Here is a 26,727-nt window from a genome sequence, read left to right as displayed (position 1 = left end):
AATAAACATTAGAACATCCAAAATAATTTATGCAACTAAGAATCACATTTTAAGCATCTTTAGTTCCCAAACCCAATAAATCCAATCGTCATAAATTCATATTAAATCAATCATTTAAGCACAAGAATTTCATCAAAAGTTTGAATTTTAAAGCGTAAATGTGGACATAAATATGCACTCATCAACCATCAATGGATAAAACAGGGGAAGTCCATACATCAGAGAAAATTATTTCCAAAGGATAAGATGATTTAAGAGTGGATTCATTGAAAGGAAGTTTATGAATTTTATTAATTTGACATGAGTTGCAATCTGATTGCTGGAATTTATTTGAACCCAAAGAAAAATGCTGCTGAATAAATGTTAAGATAGAAGAGGAGGGATGCCCAAGTCTATGGTGCCATGAAGCAGATGAGTCTTTGTGGACAGAATGGACTGACGGAGAGTTGGCTGGCCAGAGATAGAGTCCATCCACACATGAGCCATTATGGGTTATTTGACCTGTCTGCAAGTTCTTAACATAAAAAGAGTTTGGCAAGAAAACAACAACAAAGTTAGTTTGTTTGGTGAGTTGAGAGACAAAAAGGATTTTTTGTTGCCTGGAAGGAACACACAAAGTGTGGGAGAGGGATAAATCATTAAGTAAAAGTGTTCCAGAATGAGTGATGTTTAAACCTGAACCGTTGCCCATAAACAATGAGTCTGGACCCGTGTACGGATGATGAAGCGCTAGATTGTCAAGATCATTGGTGACATGATGCGTCGCTCCACTATCAACCAAAAAATTATTTTGAGAAGTGCCAATGGTTACAGTATGAACCTGAACCTGTCTAGGGTTAGCAGAGGAGGAACGAGGAGGCATTGGGACACCAGGGTGTTGCTGCTTGAAGGTGTGACACTGAGACAGAACATGGCCCTTGACATTGCACCATTGACACCGACCAAGAAACGGTTTGTGATAGTCAGGGCGTGAGGATGATGATGCAGAAAATTGTCTAGATCGAGTTTTATCATAATGGTTGGGTCGAGTCTGTGCATTCAAGGCTGTCATGGGAGCAGGAACCTGTCGTTGAGCAGCAACAAGGGAAAGTTCTTGAATGAGAAGCTTCTCGAGGAGGTCGTAAAAAAGAATGGGAGTGTCCCTTGCATTGACGCCGTCAATGACAACTCTATAACCATTGTTGAGGCCACACAAGACATGGTCAGTCATGTCTTCAACGGAGACAGGAGAGCCAAGTGAGGCAAGGAGATCTATAGTTTGCTTCAGAGAATGCATGTAGGTGGTGATGGACTGGGTACCTTTGGATGCCGTGTGGAGACGCTCCTTTAACTGCTTGAGGTGGCTACGAGATGCCTTGGCATAGGTGCGTTGGAGAAGAGTCCAGAGATCATGTGATGTCGTTGTTTGAGACACCAGGGATGCCACTTCAGGGGAGAGAGTGGTGAGGAGAGCACCGTATATAAGACGGTCCTGTCGACGCCAGGTTTGATAAGCAGGATTCGGAGTTGCACCGGTGGTGGAGATCGTCATCGGCGGCGTAGGAAATGATCCATCTGGATATTTGAGAAGATCATAGCCATCAAGAAGAGCTTCAACTTGAAGTTTCCAAGTGAGGTAATTTGAGGGTAGAAGCTTGGTGACACTACTAAGGGTGATGCAAGTGAATGATTTTGATGGCTCATGAGAGTTGCTAATAGATGAAGAATTGTTGTTGGCCATGGGAGGCAAAAAAAAAAAGGAAGGAGCGATGTCCTGTGTTGAGGAAAAAAAAACAAAAAAACGAAGATGATCGTTTTAGGCTGATACCATATAGAAAGTATTTGAAATGAATTGATTTGATCATTGGATTACAATAGTATAAATATACAAATTCATAACCCAATTTGAAAGAGTTAAAAGGAAATAAACTCCACCAATTTAATATCAGTTATTGTAATATCAATCATAATAATTGATATTTTAATATCAATTATTATAATATCAATCATTGATATCAATCATAATAATTGATATTTTAATATCAATTATTATAATATCAATCATAATAAATGATATTTAACACTGACAATTAAATTAAATAAAGGNAAAGTAAATATACAAAAATTAGCTAATAAAGGCTAATTATTACAATTTAAAACTAATTATTATAATTAATAAGCCTTGATAAAAATCTAATTAGAAAATAATGAAGAAACAAAAAAAGAAATTGAAAATAAAGCTTCACATAACCTTTTAGAACAAACTATCGCACAAATGAAAATTTTTTAATATGTTAATAAAATATTCTAGAAATTCTCATAACAAATAAGGGATACGATGTAAGAAAAAAAATCTAAATCCTAATACAAAGTAGTAACTCCTTTAAAAGAGGAACATTCTATAGGAAAACTAATTCCCAAATACCTATAAAAATATAAAATATGTGTATCTAAAAAACAAATAATTCTTATTGCAAACATCTTTAATCCTACTTAGGAAACCCTATTATGGTACTAACAGTGGATACTCTCATTAGATGATTGGCAAAAAGTTTATGTTCCACAAAAAGACCTCTTAAGCTAATTTATATTGAATTATTTTGTCCTACAAGAACCAAGTCAGCAAGATAGTAAGACAAAAAAGGATAACATGTGACAACATTGAATTAATGAAGAAAGGACTTATCTCACGTGTGTAACTCGTGCAAAGCTCTGGATACCACTTAATGGAAGCCTCCTTGGTCTAGAACTTCAATTCCATATGTTGGAAGACATAGTGCAGCAAAATGATTGAGGATTTAAGTGGATTGGTGCAATTCAATGAAGCTGTGGTGTGTGCATGGTGCCTCAAGCTCAAACAACCTATCCACTTAGGAAGGAAGCTAGAGGAGAAAAAGAAGAACTCTAAAACAGAGAGGTCTCAAGAGCAAGCATGGTTGGAAATTTCTTTAACATTTCATTACTTACTGATGAATCATTATTTTGTACTATTCACTCAGCTTTTCACACCAAATTGTATTAGTGAATTGTGTTTAATTCTCCATTATTGTCTCATATTCACTATTTGGGCTTAATTTGACTAGTAATTCTTATTTTAATTAATTTGAATTATTTGAACTTAATTACTCCAATTATTATTTGCAAGACAATTTTGGAATCATATTTTGGGACAACAAAATTGTGGCCACGTCATTTATTATTTTCCACATCAACAATTGTTTTTAATTTCGTTTGTAATTTTAATTCTTTTTATTTTGGACCAGATTTCAGTTTTCGGTTTATTTTTGGTCAAATTAGGAGAAACCCATATGAAGGTCATTTTTGTCCTCGGGGGTTATTGATACCCAAATCAGATTTGGGAAAAATTCTCTCTCTCTCTCTCTCTCTTTTTCAATTTCGTTTTAGCCTGAGGCATTTTTGCATCTCCCCTTTTAGGGGTTTAGGTTTGTTTTTGTTTTCCTTTTCTTCTGATGAATCAATTTTGTTTTCAATTGCAAATCCATTTTTGTTTTCAATTGCAAATCCATTTTCGTTTTCTGTCCTTGCTTTTACGTTTTCCTGTTCTTGCAATTTCAGTTTCCATTTCTAATTTCACATTCTATTTTCAATTTCGCATTTGAATCCAATTTCGTATTCCAATTTTGCTCTTTCGTTTTCGTTTTCCCCAATTTAGTTTTCCCTAGTTTCGTTTGCAGGGTCTATTTCATTTTGCTATTTAATTTCAATGTTTATGTTGTGTTTTACTGTGTTTGATTTAGTTTCCATGGAAGAATAATTTTGTTTGAGTTGGGCACTAAGGAGATTGCATTGGTTGTTTGAGATCTCTACACTGCATTATAATTCTGTTGTTCATACCTTGCATAATGTTTAATCTATTATGTGCTACCAATTAGGTATACACTTAGTTGCCTAATTTGTTTTTAATCTTTGCTTAGTTGATTAGAGTCACACTTGCTTAATTGTGGTGGTGCATTGATTGAATGTGTGCATGACATTTTCTTAATTCGCTTTTATGAAAACATGATTAGGTTTCGTTTAGTTGGTTAGCCTGTGTTGGATTAGGGGTTAGAGGAGTGGGTAATTGTTGTTATTATGTGATTGGAAGCATTTCAATCGAACTAGTGGCCAACCTGTTTTTAATTAGTGTTTGAATTAATTAATTTCAATTAGCATAATCTGTTCACAAAATTCTCCCACCACGTGTTTGATCTAATGACTGAACCAAATGTTGGTCCTTGAGAGACAACCTAGGAGTCACTTCCTAGTATATACTGCACTTTTAATTGCATATTAATTTGATTGAGTACGACCTCGATCACTTGCACAAAAGAAATTTACAAAGTATAACACGCTCTTATTTATATGGAAGGAAATCTCTCTATTTTGTTAGCTTTTCCCTCTGAAATTCAAATTAAAAGCCAGCTGGAGAGGTCAACTGGAAAGGTCACATGTTGCCTACCAAGTCACAAGGTAAATGAGGCAGCAACATGTAAAAGGTGTGAGCATAGACCGCTAGTGCTAAGCATTCCTTGGTACCGCTAGGCAGTAGCTCTCGGTTAGCTTGATGTTTCGCCCAATATGCTTGGTTGAATGATTCATGGGCTTTAGTGAACATATCCTAAGGTTTATATGATCCTGTAATAAAATATACCAAGTTTTTAAGAGCAAAAAAAAAGGAAGAACTAATAGGAAATCTTCAATAGAAGCAAAGTCCTTTACAATCCTTCTTCCTCTTGTATTCTTCTTGCCATGACTCTTGTTAGAGGTCATATTCTTCCTCTAGACGGTCCTCCATCATAGATTTTAGGGAAACACTGTTGTGTATGTTCTTATTTTGAGAAGATTTTGTATTAGCACTTCGATGATTTGCGTAGCTTCTCGTCTAGGTTTTCATTTAATTTGAGCAAACACTCAGACATTTCAAGTTAGGTAGGTGCTTCTTTTTCTAAAAAGATTCCTTTTAATGCTTATTGTTAAACTTAAAAATTTGGGTTGCTAGATGGTCTAGTCTCTCTAGATTATATTGTCTCAACAACTTATTTCGTAATGAACTTGTTTTAGACAAAGGTTTTTGTGAATTAATGTACACTTTGATTTAAGGGTTAAAGTCCTAAACTTTGATGTGAAATTAAAATTCATCTGTGTTCAAAACTTTGATACATTTTAGTTACCAAACTTTAAAAATGAGTGGATACTGTCTTTTTAACCCAATTACGATGTATATTTGTTTGACGTGTCAAACACGTTTTCTAACTTACATTAAAGCATAAATGTATCAAATAATGTAAACAATTCAAATACTACTATGTTTAACATGTTTACACGATTTGATATGTTCATGCTTTAATGTCAGTTCGAAAACATGTTTGATACATAAAAAAAATTAACTAATTATGTTAAAATGATTATATTATTTTTTTAAGTTAGTGGATTAAAATATATTAAAATTTCAAACATAAACAATTTTAATTTTATATAAAATTTTTATTATTGATTTATTTAAACAAATAAATAAAAATTTAATATTAAAAGGTGGTATAAGAGTTTTTAAATTTATAAAATTTATCATGTTAGTAGCATCTAGTCAGAATGTTATATAGTTATTCTTTATTGGGTTAAATATGTTTTTAGTCCCTATACTTTAGGACGATTTTGGTTTTAGTCTTTCTTTCAAACTAAGGTACAATTTAATCCTTCAACTCTATAAAACTCTGGTTTTAGTCCTTTTTACCGAAATTTTTTAACTTTATTTACTGTTTCAAACATGTTTCATCTTAGCATTTGGATTGTTTGAAACAACAAATAAAGTTAAAAAAATTTGGTAAAAAAGACTAAAATCAGAGTTTTTTAAAGTTGAAGAACTAAACTGTACCTTAGTTTGAAAGAGAGACTAAAACCAAAATCGCCCCAAAATATAAAGACAAAAAAGATATTTAACCCTTCTCTATTACATCGCTAAATGCTTGTAATAATAAATATCAGAATTAACAAAAAAATTCACTTAATTAGCTTTTAAATTCTGTGTGTTGTCCAAATTCACTCTCCATTAAGCCTTGAACTTTGTCCTTTGACATCAATTAATCATAAAACCATCTTAATATGAGTTGGTCAATCTTTTCTATAAACAAACTCTTGTAATATGAGTTACCACATCTTCTTACGTATCACGTGTAAATCTCTTATTGTGAATTAAATTTTTAAAAATTAATAATTATCAAGAATGTAAAATAATAAAAATATACGTACATTTCGAAAATAGTTAAAAAGACTCATCTTATAATAATATTTATATAAAATTCGAACAAATCAGACTATAACTGATTTCAAGTAGTAACTAACAAACTATAATTTTTCAGTTACAGAAGTTCTGTTTCTAGAAATAAAGTTTTATAAATACAAATTGATCCATGTAAAGTATCATTTAATTTTTTTCACTTTAAGACTCACATATTTCCTATATTTTATTTTATCTACATTTTAGTCATTTCAGCTCTTTTTATCTCAATTTTCATCAACAATTAACTGATCAATTAGTAAAAATTTAATTTTGACTTCTAAAAAATATCACTCCTTCTATTACACTCACGACAAGAACATTATATAATTTTTAAGTATAATTAGTATGAATTATAAATAATAGAATAAATTATATTAACAAGAATAAAATAATAACTACTAAAAAGAGTTACAAACTTTCTTTTATATACGGATGATAACAATATTCTGATAACATTTTATTTTATAATATTTTAATATCATCTATATCTATATGTCATGATTAATTTATGTTGATGTTTATAATTATTATTAATTCTGAAATAATTTTGGATCAATCATAAAATGACATATAAATAATATTAAGATATTGTTAAAAAAATATTTTCAAAATATATTATCCATATCATATATATATAATTATGTGATTAATTCATGTCAGTATTTATAATTATTATTGATTATAAAATAATTTTATAACAATCATAAAATGACATAATTATGTGATTAATTCAGTGTTTATAATTATTATTGATTGTAAAATAATTTTATCAATCATAAAATCATATGTATGATATTAAAATATTGTAAAAAGAATGATTTCAAAGGATCATATTATATATATATATATATATATATATATATATATATATATATATATATATATATATATATATATATGAAAGCTATTTCTAAGTAGTTGATATTCTATTCTAACCTCAAAGAAAATCGCCCCTTTAAGGTGGAAAGGAAAGAAAGTTTAGGTGGGAGTGTGGAAGGCAAAGAACGAGATAGGGCATTGGCGACAGTGCGCTCTTGCACCCGAGCAATTCACCTCCTTCTGCTTGTTCATCATCACCAGCATCGTCATCTATTTACTCAACAATCGTATCTGTAACTTCAACTACCCTTTTATTCAACCATGTAAGCATTCACAATTTCTTTCACGCCTTCCCTCCCACTACCTTCTTCCTTTAAATCAAAACCAAATCAAATACAAATGTTACTATCCTCTTACCATTGCGTGATTCTGTTCGTTTGTTTGTTTTTTGAAACACAAGGAAGCTGAAGGCGTCAGTGAATCGACCTCCCACGCCAGATGTGGTCGAAAATGCCCCTGAAAGGGAACCCACGCTTCAAGAGCTCATCAATATCAAGGTTTCGTCTTTTTACTTGTTTTTTCTGTTTCAAGTTTCAATTGCTGTTTTAATTTTTGGTGGAACGATTATTATGGGTCTTGAAGGTTAGTTTAGTTTGTTATTTTGGTGTTGTTGGGTTTCTTGAATGGCTGTGAAGTTGATTGAGACTGGGGAGAAGGAGCGCCTCATGGAGCTTTTGAGGGAAAGACTTGTTGACTGTGGTTGGAAGGATGAAATGAAAGCTCTTTGCAGGTATTTTTTTTTTTTTAGTGAATAGTACACGCACTTACCACAAATATGATGAAACTATGGAGAATGGGTTTCTTGGAAGGGACTAATGATCTCTTAGTATGAAGATATCTGTGGAAAAATATTAGATAATAAGATAAGTTTGTTATTGTTACTAAATGCCATTTAAAGTCATACACTATGATTTTAGTTTGGTTGGCAGTTTATTATACTTTCATGCTATTGGTTTCTCTTATTCCACTACACTAAAGAGTGTCCTGGTTCATGCTACTGTAAATGCCGCTGGAAATGAGCTTTCGCACCCTGTGGGGATTGAACATGTGTTCCCACAATGTGTGAGAACAAGGTGTGTATTCACGTCAACCTATAGGACAGTGTATTATGCTGATAATAAATGGAAATTAATTCCATTTTCATTTTATTTTAGGTTTGTCACCATGATCCTTTTTTCCCTACAGAGGGACTTTTTGGGTTCTAGCCTTGCAGGGTCATTTATTATCGATTCAGTAAGTGAGTTTTAGGATTTATCCCTAACTGAGTCGACTTGACAGAATAGCATCAATTGGACACCAAATAGAAGTTCTAGATGCCCTTTTAAGATACTAGAAGCAAAATAAGTATTTTCTAGTAGAGGGGAAAACAGAATGATTCGAATTTGAAATTAAATATTTGCCATTCTATATTAGACTCTAGTTCCCATTCGGAGCAGTAACACAAGGGTGACTTCTTGAGTTTCTGTGTAGAAACTTTTGCTTAGGGGAGAGACAGGCCAAACACATTCTCTTATGCGTACACCCTTTAATCTGTTTTCAACACAGTACGTATTGACAAAAAACATGTAAGATTATGATACTTTTGGCATATGACATTATGCCCTTTTGGTTTAGAGTACCAGAGACCACATGTATTTTGTTATATCAAATTTAATTACTAATCTAACTTATTAGCACTAAGATTTTATTCTTTTCTAAATAAATGCAATTTCTCTTATCATTCTCTAATCATAGTAGTTAATAGTATGAGATAGTGCCGAAGCAGCTATCCACCACAATGGTGGGTGACATCGTGTCACATGAAGGGGCTGAAAGAGAAGACCCCACAACGGTCATGTTTTTGCTTACTGTTATTGTTAGGAAAGGACTCCATAATGGCAACGTTTTGGCTTCTGGTTACTTTTTTATAAATGGTAAAATAGTAAAACCCTTATCTAAAACTTCTCAATGTTTCAGTTTCTTATTTTGTTTCACAAATCACGTACGCAAGTGAGTACTCCCTCCAAACCACTTTTACTCATTCAGGCCTCTCAACTACCTGTAAACTTCCAGCAACCACTGATGTGTTTCTGGCCGATACTGCTATTGAAGACTATGGCTCAGATTTCTAATTAACTCTAGACATCTCTAGACATTTAGATACAACTTTAAGTTTGGCTGGCGGAATAAACGAATTACTTCTACTTTTTGTTTGGTGTCCGCTTTGTGTGTCTATCTAGTGCTTTGGTTGTGTGTAGTGTTAAATTCATTACGTGCTTTAGTTGGCACTTAATTCTAGAACTGTGTGACTATACACAAAATGATTCCATGGTAATATCAGGTTCTTCCTGGCTGTACAGTCATTCAACTTTGCTGTTTTATCTCACCCTGTTCTTTTCTGACTGTTTCTACCTTTTCGTGTTGATAAACATTCACCTGTGTGAAATTGGAACTTGTTGTCCTTTTTACTGCAGAGCCGTTGTGAAGAAGAAAGGGAGGAATAATGTTACTGTGGATGAACTTGTACATGTCATTACTCCAAAGGGCCGAGGTAGAGAATTAGGTGTTTCATAGTTTGAATTTATTTTCTTTTCTTTCCTTCATACAAAAAATTACCAAGCTTAATAACGTTTTCTGATCTTTGTTACCGACCTCATTTATAGGATAAGACATTTTTGTTGTGGGTTGTGCATATGGAAAATATATAGAAAATTAGTATTTAGTTTAATAAAACTCCTCATCAGGTCAACACCACCCAAAATTCTTCAAAATCTACTGATTAATATTTTATGTAGCCCTTACTGAGCAGGGTACTACGTGTTTAAACATTTGAAACTGAACAATTTTGCCAGTGTGTTTTCTTTTTTCACAAAAGTGTCGAACTTGTTTTTGGCAGCCTCCGTTCCTGATACCATAAAGGCTGAGTTGTTGCAGAGGATTCGCACTTTTCTTGTGTCAGCTGCTCTCTAATATATTCAAGGCTTGGTCGGTGTTAAACCTCACCAATATGTTGTAAAGTTTATGGGTGGAACTAGTAAGATCTGCACACACTTGTACTAGGTTTTTTCTGGAAGGTATATGAATATGTCTTGTAAAAGCATGATCATTTCACTCCTAACAATATAAATTTGAAAAATAATTTTTTATCCAAAATTACTACTATGTAACAGTCTTATTCCTTGCTTTTATTCTGGTGTTTATGCAAAAACATTTGTTACACAAGCAAAAGTTCGTTTAGTTGCTTATGTGCTTTTAAATATCATCGTACTACATTTGACATAAATAAAATTTCTGATACATGCACGTGGAAGGTAATAATAATTCCTTTATTTGAAGATTTCATGTTTTTACGAAACAAAGCTATGTACATATTCATTTCAGGTCAAGAAAATCCTTAACTTATACACCTATAATTGCAATTCCACACCATTTCAAAGGTATGATCTTTGAGCCTTTAACTACATTATTCGACCCCAACTTTCGGTATCTTGAGCATTGAAGTCTATTTAGGTGTACTATCTCAGTTTGCTAGATCTTCTGTACATCTAGCCTCTTTTCCCTTCATATCATTTGAAGGCCTTCCAATTTGTCTTGAAAGTTAAACAGACTCAGAAGTCACATTGGGCCAACTAAATTGTGCCCTCACATTGCCCAAGATAACAAATAGGGAAGGTTTGATGCTGGCATCTTGAGCACTGATGGAGAAGGGAAGGATTATCACAGCATTAGATGTTCCTACCAAATCTATAATCATAATGCATTGGGCTTTATCGTAGCATACCGATTCATCGATGACATAATTTCATGCTGAAGTTTGATTGCATCTCTAGAATTACATTTTTATATGAAGGCAAAAAATGAGTTTGTTTTCAATTCGTTTTTAAGAGAATTTAAACAAGTTGACCAGAAATTTATGACACTTCATTTAGAAGTGATTGGATGATCTACTATATATGATAAAATGGTGGGTTTGTAGGTCAAAATGACACGGTAATCCATAAAAGTAATCATCCAAATACTACAAACGCTAAACGATTCATCAACATGACTCTTCTATAAATTAGTCTTGCAAAAGTAAAAGGATTGGGTATTAGGATACCAATTATAACATTGTCAACCAGAAATCTTAAATACAACTTTTATAGTAATTATTATAAATTAAGTAGTTTATAATTTTTAAATAATTCATGATTACATGAAAATTTAAAAATATTTGTACTGTGAGCATATTTAATATAATTCATATAACATTTTCATTCATATTTGATATTGGTTACTTTTTAATAATTTCAAAGAGATTAAAAACTAACAGTAACATAATGTTTGATGTTTATTTTCTTAGTCCTATCTTCACCTTCTAAAATAATAATTTTTTTTACGGATCATTTATTGGACGGCAGAAAAATGCAGGAAATATTTTTATATTGTTTTTTAATTATTTTTTCTGTCAAGAAAGAATATTTATTTGGTTTTGCACTCAGCAGTACAATTCTTTTATAACGTGTTTGATGAGACAATTTAAGACAGTAATTTCTTTATTTGGTAAATTTAAAATTTCTTAGAGTAGAATAAGTTGTTTAGATGAGACAATTAGAAGAAAATTGAAATTTTATAATTTCAGAGTAATTAGATTACTTAAAATTAAAGAATTTTGATTTTTACTTGAAAAGTAAGAATTTTAAATATTTATATTTTCAAATTTTTTTATTTTGGGTTGATTATTGTAGGTCGATTTTTTGTTGGTCAATATTCAGTGGGTCCTCGTATTTTTTCGGTTTTAATTGGATTTATAAACTTGTAATATTGAGTCAATTAAGCCTTTTCGGTTAAGTTTTCACTAACGTCATTTAACTGTGAAGACTTGGTGCATACTCAAAATGTTGATGTGACAGTGTTATATCACGTCAAATTTTTTTAGGTGAAACTAACCGTGGTCATTTCCCCCATCCTCGCCGCCATGGCCAACCACCATGCTCATTTGGTCAGATAACCACCCTCCATCAGCGCCACCACCCAGATAATGAATCACACCATTGCCTATCCTTCTCTTACCACTAATGTTGCAAGCAACGCAACATCCAGCATAAACACCCAGAATCGCAAGCAACCTCATCGCTCCACCATGAACCACGAGCGCTGCCATCACCACAGTGTCGCTGCCACCAAACCCTAGCATAATGTCGCCATCACCTCGTGCAACCATCATTTTCCTCGCACAATTCACCTACAACCCAAATCGTAGCGGCGAAATCATCTTCTTCACCATCACATCGCGCCTTCATCGAGAAAAAAACCCAATTCGAAAACGAAAATCCCAAATCCCTAAATTGCAAGCCAAACTTAAGAACAAAAAATCCTAAAATGCAAGATCACGAACCCCAATCTCGTACTAACAATATGCAGAGAGGAAATAAGAAACCCACCCAAATCGCAAAATAAAAAAACCCCAAAATTCGCAAATTGCAAATCAAGAAAGCAAGAACATAAACTCAAATTCCCCAAAATTCGATGCTCGACGTTATTGCCTTCGCTAGCACCACATGTTGTTCGCAATTCCCCTCACCAGACCCAAATGCAAGAACAAAGCAGAACCACCTGAAATCGCGAGAGCGAGAAACCAAAAACCCAAATCAAACCCCAATGCCCAAAATGTAAATGCCCCATTGTTGCCACAAAACCGTAGGAGAACGCAGACCCCCATGCCGCGAAGACCCCACCGCCATCATACTAATCGTGCCAAGACGATGGAGATCGCTCCTAGCCGCTGAAACTTGCCTCTCCTCCCTATGAAAACGCAACAACAAAGAGTAGAAGAAAGGAGTCTCCTAGAAACCCTAAGTCGCGATCTTCAATTCGCATATCAATTTGTCTAGAACCGCTACTTCAGTCACCGATCAAGGACACACAATACGCAAAAGGGTCGATGTATCTTAAGCCAAATGGCAAGAACACATACACTTGAAGAACTTCACCTGAAATTCTCTCAGTAGGTTGATGTCAACCTAGCTCCACAACCCTAATGATAAGAACAGAAAATATAAAAATTTAACATATCCACGTGGAATTGTTGATTATATTATAGATCACCCCTTCAATTTAATATACAATGCCATGTCATGTAAAAAAAACACAGTTCAGCATAGTTAGACGACGTTAGTGAAAACTTGACGGAGAGGGTTTAATTGACTCAAATTTACAAATTTATGAACCCAATTGAGACCGAAAAAAAACGAAGACCCACTTGACATTGACCAACAAATATGAGGTCCAACAGAGGGTTTAAACCTTTTTATTTGATTTTGGATTAACTTGACTTAATCTCATGTTCTCAATCTAACTTAGTTTGATATGGTTATGATATGATATCTCAGTCTAAAATGACTTAATTAAACTTGGTCCACTTTGTCTTTGTGCTGCCTAGGTCAACATGACTTGGATTTGGCATGAGCTTGACCAGACTGAACTTGACTTAATATGGGTCTAGTTCAATTCAATTGAAGGTGATACTACCCTGATTCAACTTGACTTGGATCCAAGTTAGCTTAGCTTGACCTTGCCAATACATAGTTTTCTTGACCTATGCTCAACTTGACCTGATCTTTGTCGAGCTAGTGTTGAGATTGGTATTGTGCAGCAAAATGTATAAAAATGTGAAAACAATCAATAAACAACAGGGGAGGAGTGAATTGGTTCTTTTAAGAATTATTATATTCTTTCAGTAATTTGATTGAACAGTTTATAAACAAAGAGTATAAGATGGAGAAAATCACATAAAGGATTTTTATCCTGGTTCGAATTAACAGATTCTACGTCCAGTCGTTAATCACTATAAAGAGTGATTAACCTTTTCACTATAATTCAGTTTCAGATTACAATCAAAGTAATTCAAAGATTAGGAACAAAATACACCTTCCTTCAACACACAATGGAAAGAAATCAACTCAATCAACTTGAAGAGAATCGCTTGGACCGTAGACGCACTAACCACAAGCTTCTCCTTTTTACAAGAATTGATTGAACTCAATCTTAAACTCATAGAACTTCCTCATAATTGATTTGTGCTTTCAAGTAGTTTAGGTAACCTCTTACAGGTTTAGGAGGATTGCTTGCTTTCCTTTTTGACAAGCTGCACATAGTTTGTCGTTTTCCAATCTTAACTTTGGCAACCTAATAACAAGATCTTTTGAAATCAATTTATTCAAATGTTGCATGTGCATGTGTGCAACCCTTTTATGCCAAAACCAAGGATTTTCTTCCTTTGCAACTAAACATGTTATGCTATGGCTAGATGCACTTTCAATGTCAATCAAATATATGTTATTATGCCTAACACCTTGCAATGCAATATCATATTAATCTTTAAAATAAATAGTACATTTATCACTTTCAAAAGTTACCTTGAGTTTATCGCATAATTGACTTATGCTTAGGAGGTTGTGCTTTAGTCCTTTAACATATAACACATGTTTGATGGTTAAGGTATGTCCTCCTCTAATGTCTCTGGTTCCAATTATCTTTCCTTTGTTGTTATCCCCATAAGTTACAAATCCTTGCTTCTTTTTCTCAAAGTTTATGAACCTTCTCTTGTCACCCGTCATATGTCTTAAGCATCCAATATCAAGATACCACAAAGACTTTTTTGACTTTGAAGGTTCCTACAATACAATTTAAACAAGAATTTTAGGTCCCCAATCTCTTTATGGGTCCTTGGGGTTAAAATAAAGTTAAAAATCACTTCACAACTTTAACCCAAGCATACTTTCCATTTGGTATGCCAACATGCTTAATGTTGCACTTGTTTGAGGTGTGACCTTGTTTCATACAATAGAAGCAACAAACATTAGGCAGTTTGGTTTTCAAAATAGTTTCCTTTTCAACCCAAACTTTATGTGTTCTCCTACCTTGATTTTTCCTATTATGATGCATATTTTTATTTTTAAGTGTATTCATTCTAACATCATTTTTCATACAAGATGCAGATTGAGTTGCTTTCTTAAGCAAATTTTCTAAAATGTGAATATTAAACATATGACTCTTGCAAGATAAACATTCAATAGGATTATCAACAACATTAGGCTCTTTCATTTCTAAATTACATATTTTGTTTCTCAAAATTACTTCTTTATCTAAAGCTTTTTCATACTTAATTTGCAAATCATGAAATTCACTTTTTAATTCAAGAAACACCTTTTGCAAATCTAATTCACTAGTTTCAAAGCTAGAGCTACTTACTTGGCTTGCAGTGTCATCAATATCTACCATTAAACATAAGTTTGCTTCTTCATTTGAGTCGCTTGAACAAGAAGAGTTTGAGTCATTTTCTTCCCAAGCAATGTTTTCCTTCTTTTTTTGTGAAACCTCTTTTCCTTCTTTTCCTCACTCTTTTTTTTTTTAGGACAATCCGCCTTGACATGCCCTCTTTCTCCACATCCACAACATTTGTAACTTGAGGAGGATCCTTGATTTTCTTTCTTTTCACTTTTGAACTTGTCCTTTCCCTTAACTTTCATGAATTTAGAAAACCTCTTGATCATTAGGCTCATATGCTCATCATCTTCAGAGTCATAATCTATTCTTGAGTTTTTTCCTTTAGAGATTTCTGTTTTGAATGCAAAGGTCTTCTTCTTTCCTTGGTCTTCTTCAGCAATTAGTCTATTGAGCTCAAGCTTATGCTCATGAAGGTTTCCAAACAATATCACCATTGACATTGAGGAAGAATTTTGTGACTTAGAGATTGTTGCCACTTTGGGTTGCCAAGTCCTGTCCAGAGATTTCAAAATTTTGACATTAAGTTCAACAGTATCAAAAGTCTTACCAAGTCTAATAAGATGGTTGACGATGTGAGTAAAGCGCTTCTGCACGTTTGCTATGGTTTCTCCAGGCTGCATTATGAACTTTTTATACTCCTGTATCAAAGTGTTCTTCCTTGCTCGTTTTACATCATTAGTACCTTCCTGAGTTACTTGAAGGACCTTCAACATTTCTTGAGCTGTCTTACATATTGAAATTCTATAAAACTCATCAAGTACCACAATGTTATGAGCTTTGATATCATATTGAGCTCTCCTATTTTCCTCAGTAATCCAAGATATATATGGTTTTTCTTGCTCTACACCATCAACGATTCGAGTAAGAATTATAGGACCAATTTCAACAGCTTCCCAGATGCCTTTGTCAATAGACTCCATAAAAAATTGCATTCTGACTTTCCATAAAACATAATTATCACTAGTAAAATGGGATGGTCTGTTGATGGAAGCACCTTCAGATAAACTTGATTGTGTTCGACCATTTTCGAAAAATTTGAAAAACTATTGTTCATATAGGAGGATCTAAACTTACCGTTTATATTTATGTTTTTTATGATGAACAAAAGAATGATTTTATAGTTTCTTGTACAACAAATGACATAACAATTGCTTTATCTTTATTATGTTTTGCTTGATATATGAATTCATTGCTTATAAATAAATCATGCTTTAAACAGATTGAACATATCATTTCTAAAAGAAACAATCAATTTAATAAAGTGTATAATCTATTAGATTTCTCTATATATCTTTGTATTCTTAACAGGGCAAACAACTTTGTAGTAATCGATTACATAAGTTGTATAGTCGATTAAAACGCGATGTTATGCCAAGATATGTTTCATTAGAGTATTGATATGTTTAGGATGAAAATTGATTTGAAAATTTTCTTAAGTGTTGACATAACCGATTACATAAGTTTCATAATCAGTTAAGTTTGTTTCATATGTCAAAATCAATTTCATTTAATAGCCTCAACTATTTTAATGGTCAAATAAATTTATAATTGGCTTATGAGAATTATATAATCGATTGCATGCGTTGTATAATCTGTTAAATAAAAAAAAGAAAATATGTTAAAGTTGAAAGAAAAGCTTAAGAGATCACATAAATTTCTTAATCGATTATAATGCGTCAAGATTCAGAAAATCCTATAAATACGCTTGCGTGATATTTCAAAACAATTCAATTGCAATCAATTTCATAATTAATTGTTTCATTGAGTTTTGATTACAGGAGCGTCCAAGAAGTGTCTTGAAGATTCAAGGATCAATTTGGGTTTCTTATACAATTTTTGTATTGTGTTCTTGTGCTGGTGTGCCAGGGGAGAAAGTTGTGATTGTTCTCTGTGAGAACATTGATTGTTCTCAAGGTGTTGAAGGAGTTGTGATTGTTTTCTATGTTGTAAGAGTAAGGGTATTCACTTCTTGTTTGCTATGGTAATTTTGGGTGTGGAAAGAAGTACATTGAGAGGGGATATCTTTGTATTCTTGTTAACTCTATCATTATAGTGGAAGCCCTTCAAATAAAGTCATTGAAGGAAGACTGGATCTAGGCTTGGTCGACCAATATAAATTGCTTGTGTTAATCTTTTTCTATCCTTTTCTCTTTTACTATTGATTCAACATTTCTTGTGTTATTGATTTCAAGAAAACCAAAGATTTTGCAAAACTTTTGGAGAGATCAATTTTTTAAGACAAAATCCAATTCACCCCTTTCTTGGTTTGAGATATAAGGCATCTCATTTATAACAACTATCAAAGCAAGCTCTAATATCAATTTTTGGAATTGGTATCGTGTAACATAATGTTTAAAAACGTGTAAATGGACACAAAACCAAGAGGGAGGGGGATGAATTGGTTCTACTAAAAATTTTCGTTCTCTTTTAGTAATTGCTTCGAATAGTTTAAAGTTAAGAAATGAAGAGATAAGGAAAAGTACACAGAGAATTTTTATACTGGTTTGAATCAAAAGATTTTACGTCTAGTTGTTAATCACTATAAATAGTGATTAACCTTGCACTAGAAATCACTTCGAAGTTTACAAGATGAATAAAGAAATACATAGAAAAGAATACACCTTCCTTCGACACACGAGGGAATGATCACCAGCTTGAACAACTTGGTAGAGAACCGTTTGGACCTTTAGGCACACTAAAACCAAGCTTCTCCTTCTTCAAGACTTTGATTAAGCTAACACTTAAACTTAAGAACTTCCACAAAACCAATTTTGTATTCTTAATAGTTTAGGTAACCTTAGAAAGGTTTAAGAGACTTCTATTTATAGGCCAAGGGTAAGAAAATGAAAAGTCAGCTCTCAACTTCCAGATATAATCAATTATTAAAAGTGATAATCAATTATTTTAGGCCGTTATGGGTTTTGAATAATGTGATAATCGATTATCCTATTATTGTCGAACCCGGGACAATTTTTAACTTACGGAGATAATCGATCATCTTTAGTGATAATCAATTATTTTCGAGATGAAACCTTTTCTACTTTTACTTTTGATAATTGATTATCCTCCGTGATAATCAATTATTGCTGCGAGAAATCAATAAAAAAGAATAAGTTACATGACTTCTAAGTGCTTACAATTGAAAGGTAAAACCTAATACACATGTTTCTACAAAAGATGTTTTAACAATGTACGTGAAAGCTCCTTCAAGTCTTCAAGTGCATTATCATCAAAATCTCTTCAAAGATCAATGCTTCTCATTGACAACAGAAGGGTCATTGGACTTGGAGGGTGAAGAAACATCCCTCTTGGTCAATCATTTAAAGGTGAGGCTCTCATATATCTCCTTTGAATGCTTCGTGAAGGAAAAGACTCTCATTCACTCCCCTTGGACAAAGGAAGCTTCTAAGATCTTAGATAGTTCAAAGAACCTAATGATGGAACCTCTTTCAAGTGCATGTATTATTTTCTTTCTAGAGGGTTCTCCTTCTCCTATAAAAGGAGAGTTGCTCCCTTTTATAAGATGATGGAATAAGGCCAAGCCTTAGGCATAATAAAGGATTTAACACTTTTAAAATGATAGAAAGAATAAGAAAAAGGAAGTAAAGAAGCATGAAGAATGGGGAAGTGAGCCGAATTCTCACTTAGACGCATCTGAAACAACCCAACGAGCTACTTAAGGAAGCCCATCGAGAGGCACACATTCCAGCAGCTTAATTGAAGAAGAATTAACCCTTGCGCTCAGCAGAGGAGGGCTTGCGCCCAACGACCAACAAGTTTCCTTCTTCCATGTGCATCCAACAATTTTCAAATGTGCATCCACCAGCTTCAAGAGTAGTTTTCCACGTGTATGCAGTGCTTTCCATGTGACTGCTAGCTGATATATCTTGATGTTGCACAAGCAAGGAAAAACTATAAATACCTTGGCTTTCCATTGTATCAAACACCTTTGAGATAAATGAAGATAAACTCCGTTGAATTCTCTAGAGAAATCTTTCCTTCTTGGAGGTCACTGTGAGAGAGCTTGAGAGCTTCCTTTAGCCTCTCTTCCTATCTAGGCATGCATTCTTAGCATCATCTTCACCATACGCACCATAATTTCTCACATCTTCCTTTACCTTCACGTTCAATTTCCAACTACCGAACTTCGCTTGAAGTGTTGCTTCAATTCGTTTTACTTTCCTCCAATCTTCATCGTGAATGTTCATTAATTCCATAAGAGCAATGAAATGCACTTTGCATAGCTCGGTTACCTCAAAACCAGAAGCCCATTGCTGATTTTGGTCCAAATCTAGCTTTTCACTATGCTACAAATACTTGTATGGTCCAGTATGAGTTTTAATCATCCTAACGATTGTTTTTCAGCTTGATCCAGTGTAATTACACTTTCTGGAGTCACTTTTATCACTGCCTTAGCTTTTGTTTCAGCCAAACTCAATTTTAGTGGTGTGGTGGAGTCATTTTATTGCACATTTGACCATTACAAGGTCCAATTTCGAAATATAGTGATTCTGTGTAAAAATCATGCTTAAACAAGTCCAAATTAATGTGTTTAAAGCTGTTGAAAAGGTTCAATTGGAATTATAATGGTCTGTGTGCAATTTAGTATGTTAAACCATTAATTTTGAGTCATTTTTGGAAGTGGCAAGGTGAATTTTAGAAGTAGTGTTGTTTTGTGCCAAAATTGAGCTCAAACATGTTTAATTCCATCAAACAAAGTTGCTGATATAGTTTGTTTTGAGTCAGAACTACTGGTGTGCTTTTTATGTCTTAAACCACCAAATTTTGAGTCATTTTATTTTTTGGCAAAACTGAACTAGACAACACCTTGAACCTAGGTGTTTGTGAGGTTACCTTCATCCTTCACTTCGTTCGATTGCGTTGGAAGAAATTACCTACAGAAGATATTTCGATGTCAAAGTTAGTAAAGATTCGATACTCTAGAAATAAATATATATTAAATGTAACCAAACCTATCATAATAACTCAAATCTGTATTTATAAATTTCGAAATGGACTTTGGATTAACGTCAACCTAATTACGACCCAACTAGTAAGGATCGTCCTTTAGCTTAAGTTAATCATCATCAATTCTAATTCTTGTTTAAGGTCGATTGTTACCTGACCGATCAATTCATTAGATGTTCTCTACGGATGGGACCGTCCAATCCTAAACTGGCCAGATGGTCATACAGTACACTTTCTTTTTAATCCTTGTGGTATTTTGCCCAAATTTTTTTATAAAACAAGAGTTTATTTGTATTAGTCTCCGACAAGGGTTTAAAATCCTTTTATAGTTATTATTGTTACCATCATGACCATAATCTTAGATTAATGGCCTTCAATAATAAACTGGAATCATGAACACGAATGTATCACAATTTGTTTTACAACAACGGCAACGTGTATGTCAATAATCACAAGCTCTTTTTCCTTTTTCTCTATATCAAGAGATAGCAAGTCAACTTCCATCTCCTTTTCATCTACTCTACGGTTGAATGTAGCTCTTCTATGCTTCAACAAGTCCTGGCAAATGAACAATGTTTGAACACCTAAAGCAAGCAAATTAATAACGTAACTTATGCATTGTAATTTGGCATTTAATGTATATTGATAATATTTTAAATCAGCAATTCGGCATGATGAAAGGCTAATACTGTATGTACCGTGCTAAAGAAACACCTTACCGTAGTAAAGAAAGCTTTGAAGAATTCTTCCCTTCAGTCCTTTTGTAGTCAGCCAATACCAAGGATTGGATAGAAGTAAAATCTTGTATTAGTTTCTCTGGTGGTATAAGGCTTCACACCAAGCACACTGGAATATTTTTTGTATTCTTCCTGCTCATGAAGTTCTCTACAAAATGATATCCTCTGAACCTATCGCAGTATACTTACGTCATTGCAAGATATGATAATATATCATTCTGTGGTATTTTAAAATTTTAGCTTTGTGATGCAGCAGAAGTGTAGCAATATTTCTTCATTTAGCACCATGCATCAGTTGATCATGAAGTGCATCAGTCCACCGTATTTCAAGTCTTCTTCAATTAGCACCATAGCTATTTTCAAAATGACTGCATCAGTTGATCATGAAGTGCGTACCACTATATTAACCTTCCTCATCTTTAGCTAAAAACGAAAGAATCAATTTTTTTCCACAATGAGCAGTCTTTACTATTACAAGGTATGACAGGAAACTCTATGTGGCGATCAGACTCCATCCTGGCACTTTCTTGAGTTTCTCTTCTTTCATTGTCTTCCTCAGTCTCAAAACTTCTTGCCATTGTCCAGCCTCTGCATGCATATTAGACAAAGCAACATGAACACCATGGTTTTGTGGTTCCAGAGCAAGAATTTCCTTCACCATTCTTACAGCAACCTCAATATTCCCACTACTCTTGCTAGCTTCCAATAAAGCTCCCAAAATAACCACATCAGCCTTCCACGGCATTCCATTCACCAATTCCTCTGCCTCCAGCAACCTCCCCCCTCTCCCTAGAAGATCAACCAAGCATCCATAATGTTCAATCTTCGGCTCAATTCCATACACCAACTTCATCGAACGAAAAATCTCACGACCAACATCAATCAAGCCAGCATGACAACAAGCCGACAAAACTCCAACAAAGGTGACACCATTAGGACAAACAACATGTTCCCTCTTCATCTTCTCAAACAAATCAAGAGCATCTTCCACATATCCATGAGCACCCAACCCACAGATCATAGCATTCCATGTAACAACATTCCTCTCTGGCATTTCATCAAACAACCTCCTAGCCTTTGCGATCTCCCCATTCTTGGCATACATGTAAACCAACGCCGTCCCAAGAATCACCCCCTCTCCAAGTCCAAACCCTTTCACCTTCACAAAGCCATGAATCCTTTCCCCAAACTTGAGATAACCTGACCGGGCACACGCAGACAATACCGAAGCCAGGGTGGCACCACCGGGCTCAAAGCCCGCCCCAACCATCTCACTGAAAAGCTGCAAAGCCTCTTTGGAGCGGAAATTCTGAGTGTACCCACAAATCATAGTGGTCCAAAGACTCGGACTTCTTTCGGTCATTTCATCAAAGAAGAAACGGGCATCAATCCAATTTCCCGAAACCGAGTAACACCGGACCAAAGCGTTAGCCACGTGCAAATCGGAAGCCAACCCGAACTTCATGACGTGGACGTGGAGCTGTTTGCAGGCGGGAAGGTTGCGCAATTGGGAGCATGCTTTGAGGAGGAAGGGGAAGGTGTGTTTACCGGGGAGGACGCGGCTGCGGCGCATGGCGAGGTAGAGAGAGAGCGCGTGGAGCGCGTGGGGCTGGGCGCGGATGAGGATATTCCACATAAAGGAGTTGGGGTGGGGTGTGGACCGGAAGATTCTGGAAGCGTGGGAAAGGTCGGCGAAGGGGGAGAGGGCGCAAGAGAAGAGCAAGCGGCTGACAACATAGGCATCAGCGGTGACGACGGCAGAAACAATCATCTGGGCGTGAAGCTGCTTCAGCTGGTCCATGGTGGTGCATTTGTCGGCGAGGAGTGCCAGAGTAGAGAGGCTTCTATGCAGCGATGATGGAGAACAGGGTTGCAGTTTTGGCGCTAACATTTGAAGACGACACTATAGTAATCCTGTTCAATTCTTAGCAGCTCCGTTAATCTGGCAAGACGAAGAGGGAAGTATTTTAGTGTCTTTCGTTTATATAGTGGCAGATATGTTGTAGACGAGCCCAAGTAATTAATAACTTTACATGATAACAAAACACTATCTTAGATGAGTAAGTGTGAAATTGTGTTACATGACTCAGAGAAAACGTTTAAGAGATATAACAAGGTTAAATAATTGATCCCTGTGAATATCAAAATATATTTAGCTTATGTATTCTCAATCGTTAATAGCCAAATAGCATGTGTATTAGAATAAACTAGAAGTCTAGTATATGCAAAAGTTAAGTCTTAAGCACTAGACAAGTACAAACACTAGATGAATTAAATGAGTGCAAAATGTGTGATTATTGACTTTAAATCATTATAGGACTCAAGTTTTTACACAACCTATATCATTATGTTATACGACAAAGACGTTAGATGACCTAAAGTGTTAAACAACATATGGCCACTTAAGTTATTAGATAACTAAGATGTCATATGACTTATATAGTTGAAACAATTATAATATACTTTAGTGGTCTAATAACTATTTTGAACTCTTATTGATCATGCAAATATTAATATATTGATCTAAGTGATTAAAGTTGATGTTTAATGATATGAATACAATGTTGAATATTATCTCGTAATGATTAAATTATGGAAGAAGAAATATTTTGAATCAAAAAATCGTCAATTGATCCAAATGTTAGGAAATAATTGATGAATGAATTGTTTGATTGAATGTAAGATATTAATGTTCTAGCAATTCAAATGTAGAATCAAGTTGCACAAAGTTTTTTTAATAGGACAATTGTGAACATTGAAGAGAGCATAAATGAAATCAAGTATCAGCTTAACAATAATAGGAATGAAGTTATCCTAAAGAGAATAAGTTGATTCAGAATTAAAGTCTTGAAAAATGACTTTGAAGATTCAAACTGAAAATAAAATTGTAAAAATGGATCTAGTTATTCCATATAAAAAAGATTGCAAATGAAGAGTTGCAATTTGAATTCTTAATGGTTATCTAATACAAATAATATAAAATAGATTGAGATCCATACGAGAAGAATAAGAATAAGATAATAGAGAAAGGATAAAGTGTTGCAAAATTGTCATATTAATACCGTTTAGAGAAATTGTGTTAAAGGCTTGAATATTGTAAAATCCTTCGCTGAGTAAAGTCACAACCTGTGAGTTGTATTGTACACTCATACTACAAGAGTGTTATTTGATTACTTCTTGTAATTGAGAGTTTTTTATTTTAGGGGGAGATTGAGAAGGAAACCTCGAGAGGTTAATACTTGTGTACCTTGAAAAGTTTGTACTTAGGTACCTAGAGATGTTGAGACTCGTGTAACCTAGAGAGAGTGATACATGTTACTGATCAAAAGTTTTTATTTGTGAATTTCTTAGCAGGGTTGTTGAGTACCAGGAGTGGTGTTAATGCTTAGGAAATCTCGGCAGGGTTGTTGAGTATCAGGAGTGGTGCTAATACTCAAGGAAATCTCGGCAAGGAAGTTGAGTACCAGGTGTGAATACTCAATTGATCTAGGGTAAATAGAGGTTATTCATTGATCAAGATACCGGGATTGGCGAATAATACTACGCAACCAGAAGTTGGGGAAACTAAACTAGACGATGTTTCTCAATGACACTAAGAACGTCTAGGGATACCAAGAGTGGTAAATAATACTATGCAATCAAGAGTGAGTTAAACTCAAATGTACTTCATTGAATATCTAATGGAACCCTCTAAGTTAATTTTAGAGGAAAATTTGACGTAGCTAGCCCTAACAAGTGAACCAGTATAAAACATTGTGTGTGTTTTAGTCTATTGAGAAGTGTAACTAGAGTTTCTACACTCTCACTTTCATCATACTCCTCACTCTTTCTAAAGATATTGCCTACACGCATAAACGAAGAACACGCTGAGTTGGCCATGTAAATGATATTTCAGGATAGTGTTTACCAACCAAGGACTAACAACTCACAAAGTGATATGTACATCATGAACAACTTGCAAGTTGCAAAAAATCATGAAAGCACTATTCAACCCCCCTTCTAGTGTTTTCCCACACCTTCAATAACTTGGCAATACTGAAGTTGCCTTGTAAAATAGTCTTAATTTGATAGCGTCAATGACAAAATATGTGTACTTCACGAACCTCGCTATGTTGGCAGGCTACATTCCACCCAAGAATTACACGAGCCTTCTCCAGGGAGTTAGGCATAGAGTAGGGAGGTGGTTTCTCATCCTCCAACGAGGTCAACTTCTATTGAAGTTCTTAGAAGTTCGCTTGATGTTGAGCGCGTAGGGCTTCAAGCTCAGCATCATAGTGCCTACGTTATTCGTTGTTCTGTTGGATTAGTGGTAACGTTGTCGTTGATGCGATCAAATCAATACCATTAAACTATACTAACTTCAGTAATGCTAAGATAGTAGCCAATAAAATAGAAAGAGTAAATTCAACTCTAACGCTGTGTTCGTTTGAAGGGAAATAACTGTTCACGCTGATATGCGAGGATGGATTTAGAGGATGGGCATTGTTCTCATGCGATGATTTGCAAAGATAAAAATCTACTGATTTGCGAGATTTCACTGTTAAACCCATCTCGCTAATTTGAGAGGATTTACGCTGATTTCCTTGACAAAGACTTATATGCCCTGTACGAAAATTAAAATTCCACCACAAACCGATTCTAATGCTTAATAACAGATCCCATGAAACATAAAAATGAAAACCCATGCACTATGCTTTCACGATAAATAAGCCATAAGCCATGCACTGTGCTTTCACGAGTTTGCACTGTCTGCCCATGTGATTGTTGCAGGTAGAAGGTCTGTGATTTAAACGAAGAGCAAGACAGTCGTTAATGGAGGAGCAAGAACGCTGTTGATGATGATGACAGAGTGGATGCAGATGTCCAAACGTGGAAGGAGGGATTGTAGAAGTGAAGAAACAGGCTGTGTATTCGGTTCAAAGAAGAGGGTATCCGATTCCAGCATTTTTAAGGAGTTCCAAAGCAGGCGTATCCGGATACAAGGTTGATGTATCTGGATCCAGCTTTTCCAACAACTTCCATGAGAGACGTATCCGGATCGAGCTTCTTCAGCAACTTCGCGTATCCGGATCCAGCTTGTCGAAGAACTTCGAGGGGAGTCGTATTCGGTTCGATCTTCTCCAGCCAAGGTGTGGGCGTGTTTATTCGTTTCTACCGGTGTCGTTTCCGGTTCGTTGAGGTCTGTGAGTGGTTTGGACTTGCACAACTGCGTTCCTTTGTCCGTGGTATTCATTTGTTAGCTCCAGCGTGTTAACCTTCGTGAATGGAAGCTATGGTGCCTTTGATGTTGACGAGAAGGACGCTGGAGGATGTGTTCTTACGAGCAGAAAAGCATGCTTCTGCCATAACTATAACTGGAGCTATTCCAGATTCACCTTTTTAGTGGATTGTAAAACTGTAGTTGTAGTTGCTTTTGCACCCATTAACCACAAATATTGTTCATGTTCAATTTCCATTTTAGTTTATCTTTATCAATTTTATTTGAGTTAATTAAGTTCTTTTACTAAAAAGAAAAAAATATTACATTTTATTGATTCAATTATTAAGTTATAATCTCATTTAACTATAATAATGAATATAAAGGGTTAAACAATTTGAAGAATAATTATATATATTTAAGTATATTTTGAAAAAGTACAT

General features: G+C 34.5%; 3 protein-coding genes across 7 annotated transcripts; 1 reads left to right on the top strand and 2 right to left on the bottom strand.

The window, feature by feature from the left end:
- Positions 1-181: 181 nt before the first annotated feature.
- LOC106753757 lies at positions 182-1,720 on the bottom strand. Its single transcript, XM_014635606.1, has one exon. The coding sequence runs from the start codon at positions 1,718-1,720 to the stop codon at positions 182-184; it is 1,539 nt and encodes a 512-aa protein (XP_014491092.1).
- A 5,459-nt stretch (positions 1,721-7,179) lies between these two features.
- LOC106753669 (transcription and mRNA export factor SUS1) lies at positions 7,180-10,987 on the top strand. 5 transcript variants are annotated; one of them, XM_022777689.1, is made up of 6 exons: positions 7,180-7,398; positions 7,536-7,632; positions 7,771-7,865; positions 9,589-9,665; positions 10,496-10,551; positions 10,787-10,987. In XM_022777689.1, coding segments are annotated over exons 1-5 (288 nt in total). In that variant the 5' UTR covers positions 7,180-7,396; the 3' UTR covers positions 10,513-10,551; positions 10,787-10,987. The 5 variants fall into 5 exon arrangements, with proteins under 5 accessions (XP_022633410.1, XP_022633409.1, XP_022633408.1 ...); XM_022777688.1 differs by having other exon boundaries at positions 10,639-10,987; XM_022777687.1 differs by having other exon boundaries at positions 10,625-10,987.
- Positions 10,988-21,580: 10,593 nt separating this feature from the next.
- Positions 21,581-22,888, bottom strand: LOC106753852 (pentatricopeptide repeat-containing protein At2g33760). Its single transcript, XM_022777758.1, has one exon. It carries the CDS (start codon positions 22,886-22,888, stop codon positions 21,581-21,583), a length of 1,308 nt encoding a protein of 435 aa, XP_022633479.1.
- Positions 22,889-26,727: the final 3,839 nt, after the last annotated feature.

Source organism: Vigna radiata, unplaced genomic scaffold (genome assembly GCF_000741045.1).
Source record: "Vigna radiata var. radiata cultivar VC1973A unplaced genomic scaffold, Vradiata_ver6 scaffold_7, whole genome shotgun sequence".
In the NCBI taxonomy this organism is placed as follows: domain Eukaryota; kingdom Viridiplantae; phylum Streptophyta; class Magnoliopsida; order Fabales; family Fabaceae; genus Vigna; species Vigna radiata.
This window is presented reverse-complemented; position numbering and strand designations above follow the sequence as displayed.

What these genes read in the sequence shown, in the direction of transcription:
- LOC106753757 (XM_014635606.1), bottom strand. Translation starts at nt 1,720, where the DNA reads ATGGCCAACAACAATTCTTCATCTATTAGCAACTCTCATGAGCCATCA.
- LOC106753669 (XM_014635514.2), top strand. An exon ending in GAAATGAAAGCTCTTTGCAG is followed by an intron (nt 7,866 to 9,588) that starts GTATTTTTTTTT and finishes TTTTTACTGCAG; the next exon opens with AGCCGTTGTGAAGAAGAAAG. An exon ending in CATTACTCCAAAGGGCCGAG is followed by an intron (nt 9,666 to 10,010) that starts GTAGAGAATTAG and finishes TGTTTTTGGCAG; the next exon opens with CCTCCGTTCCTGATACCATA.
- LOC106753852 (XM_022777758.1), bottom strand. Translation starts at nt 22,888, where the DNA reads ATGGACCAGCTGAAGCAGCTTCACGCCCAGATGATTGTTTCTGCCGTC.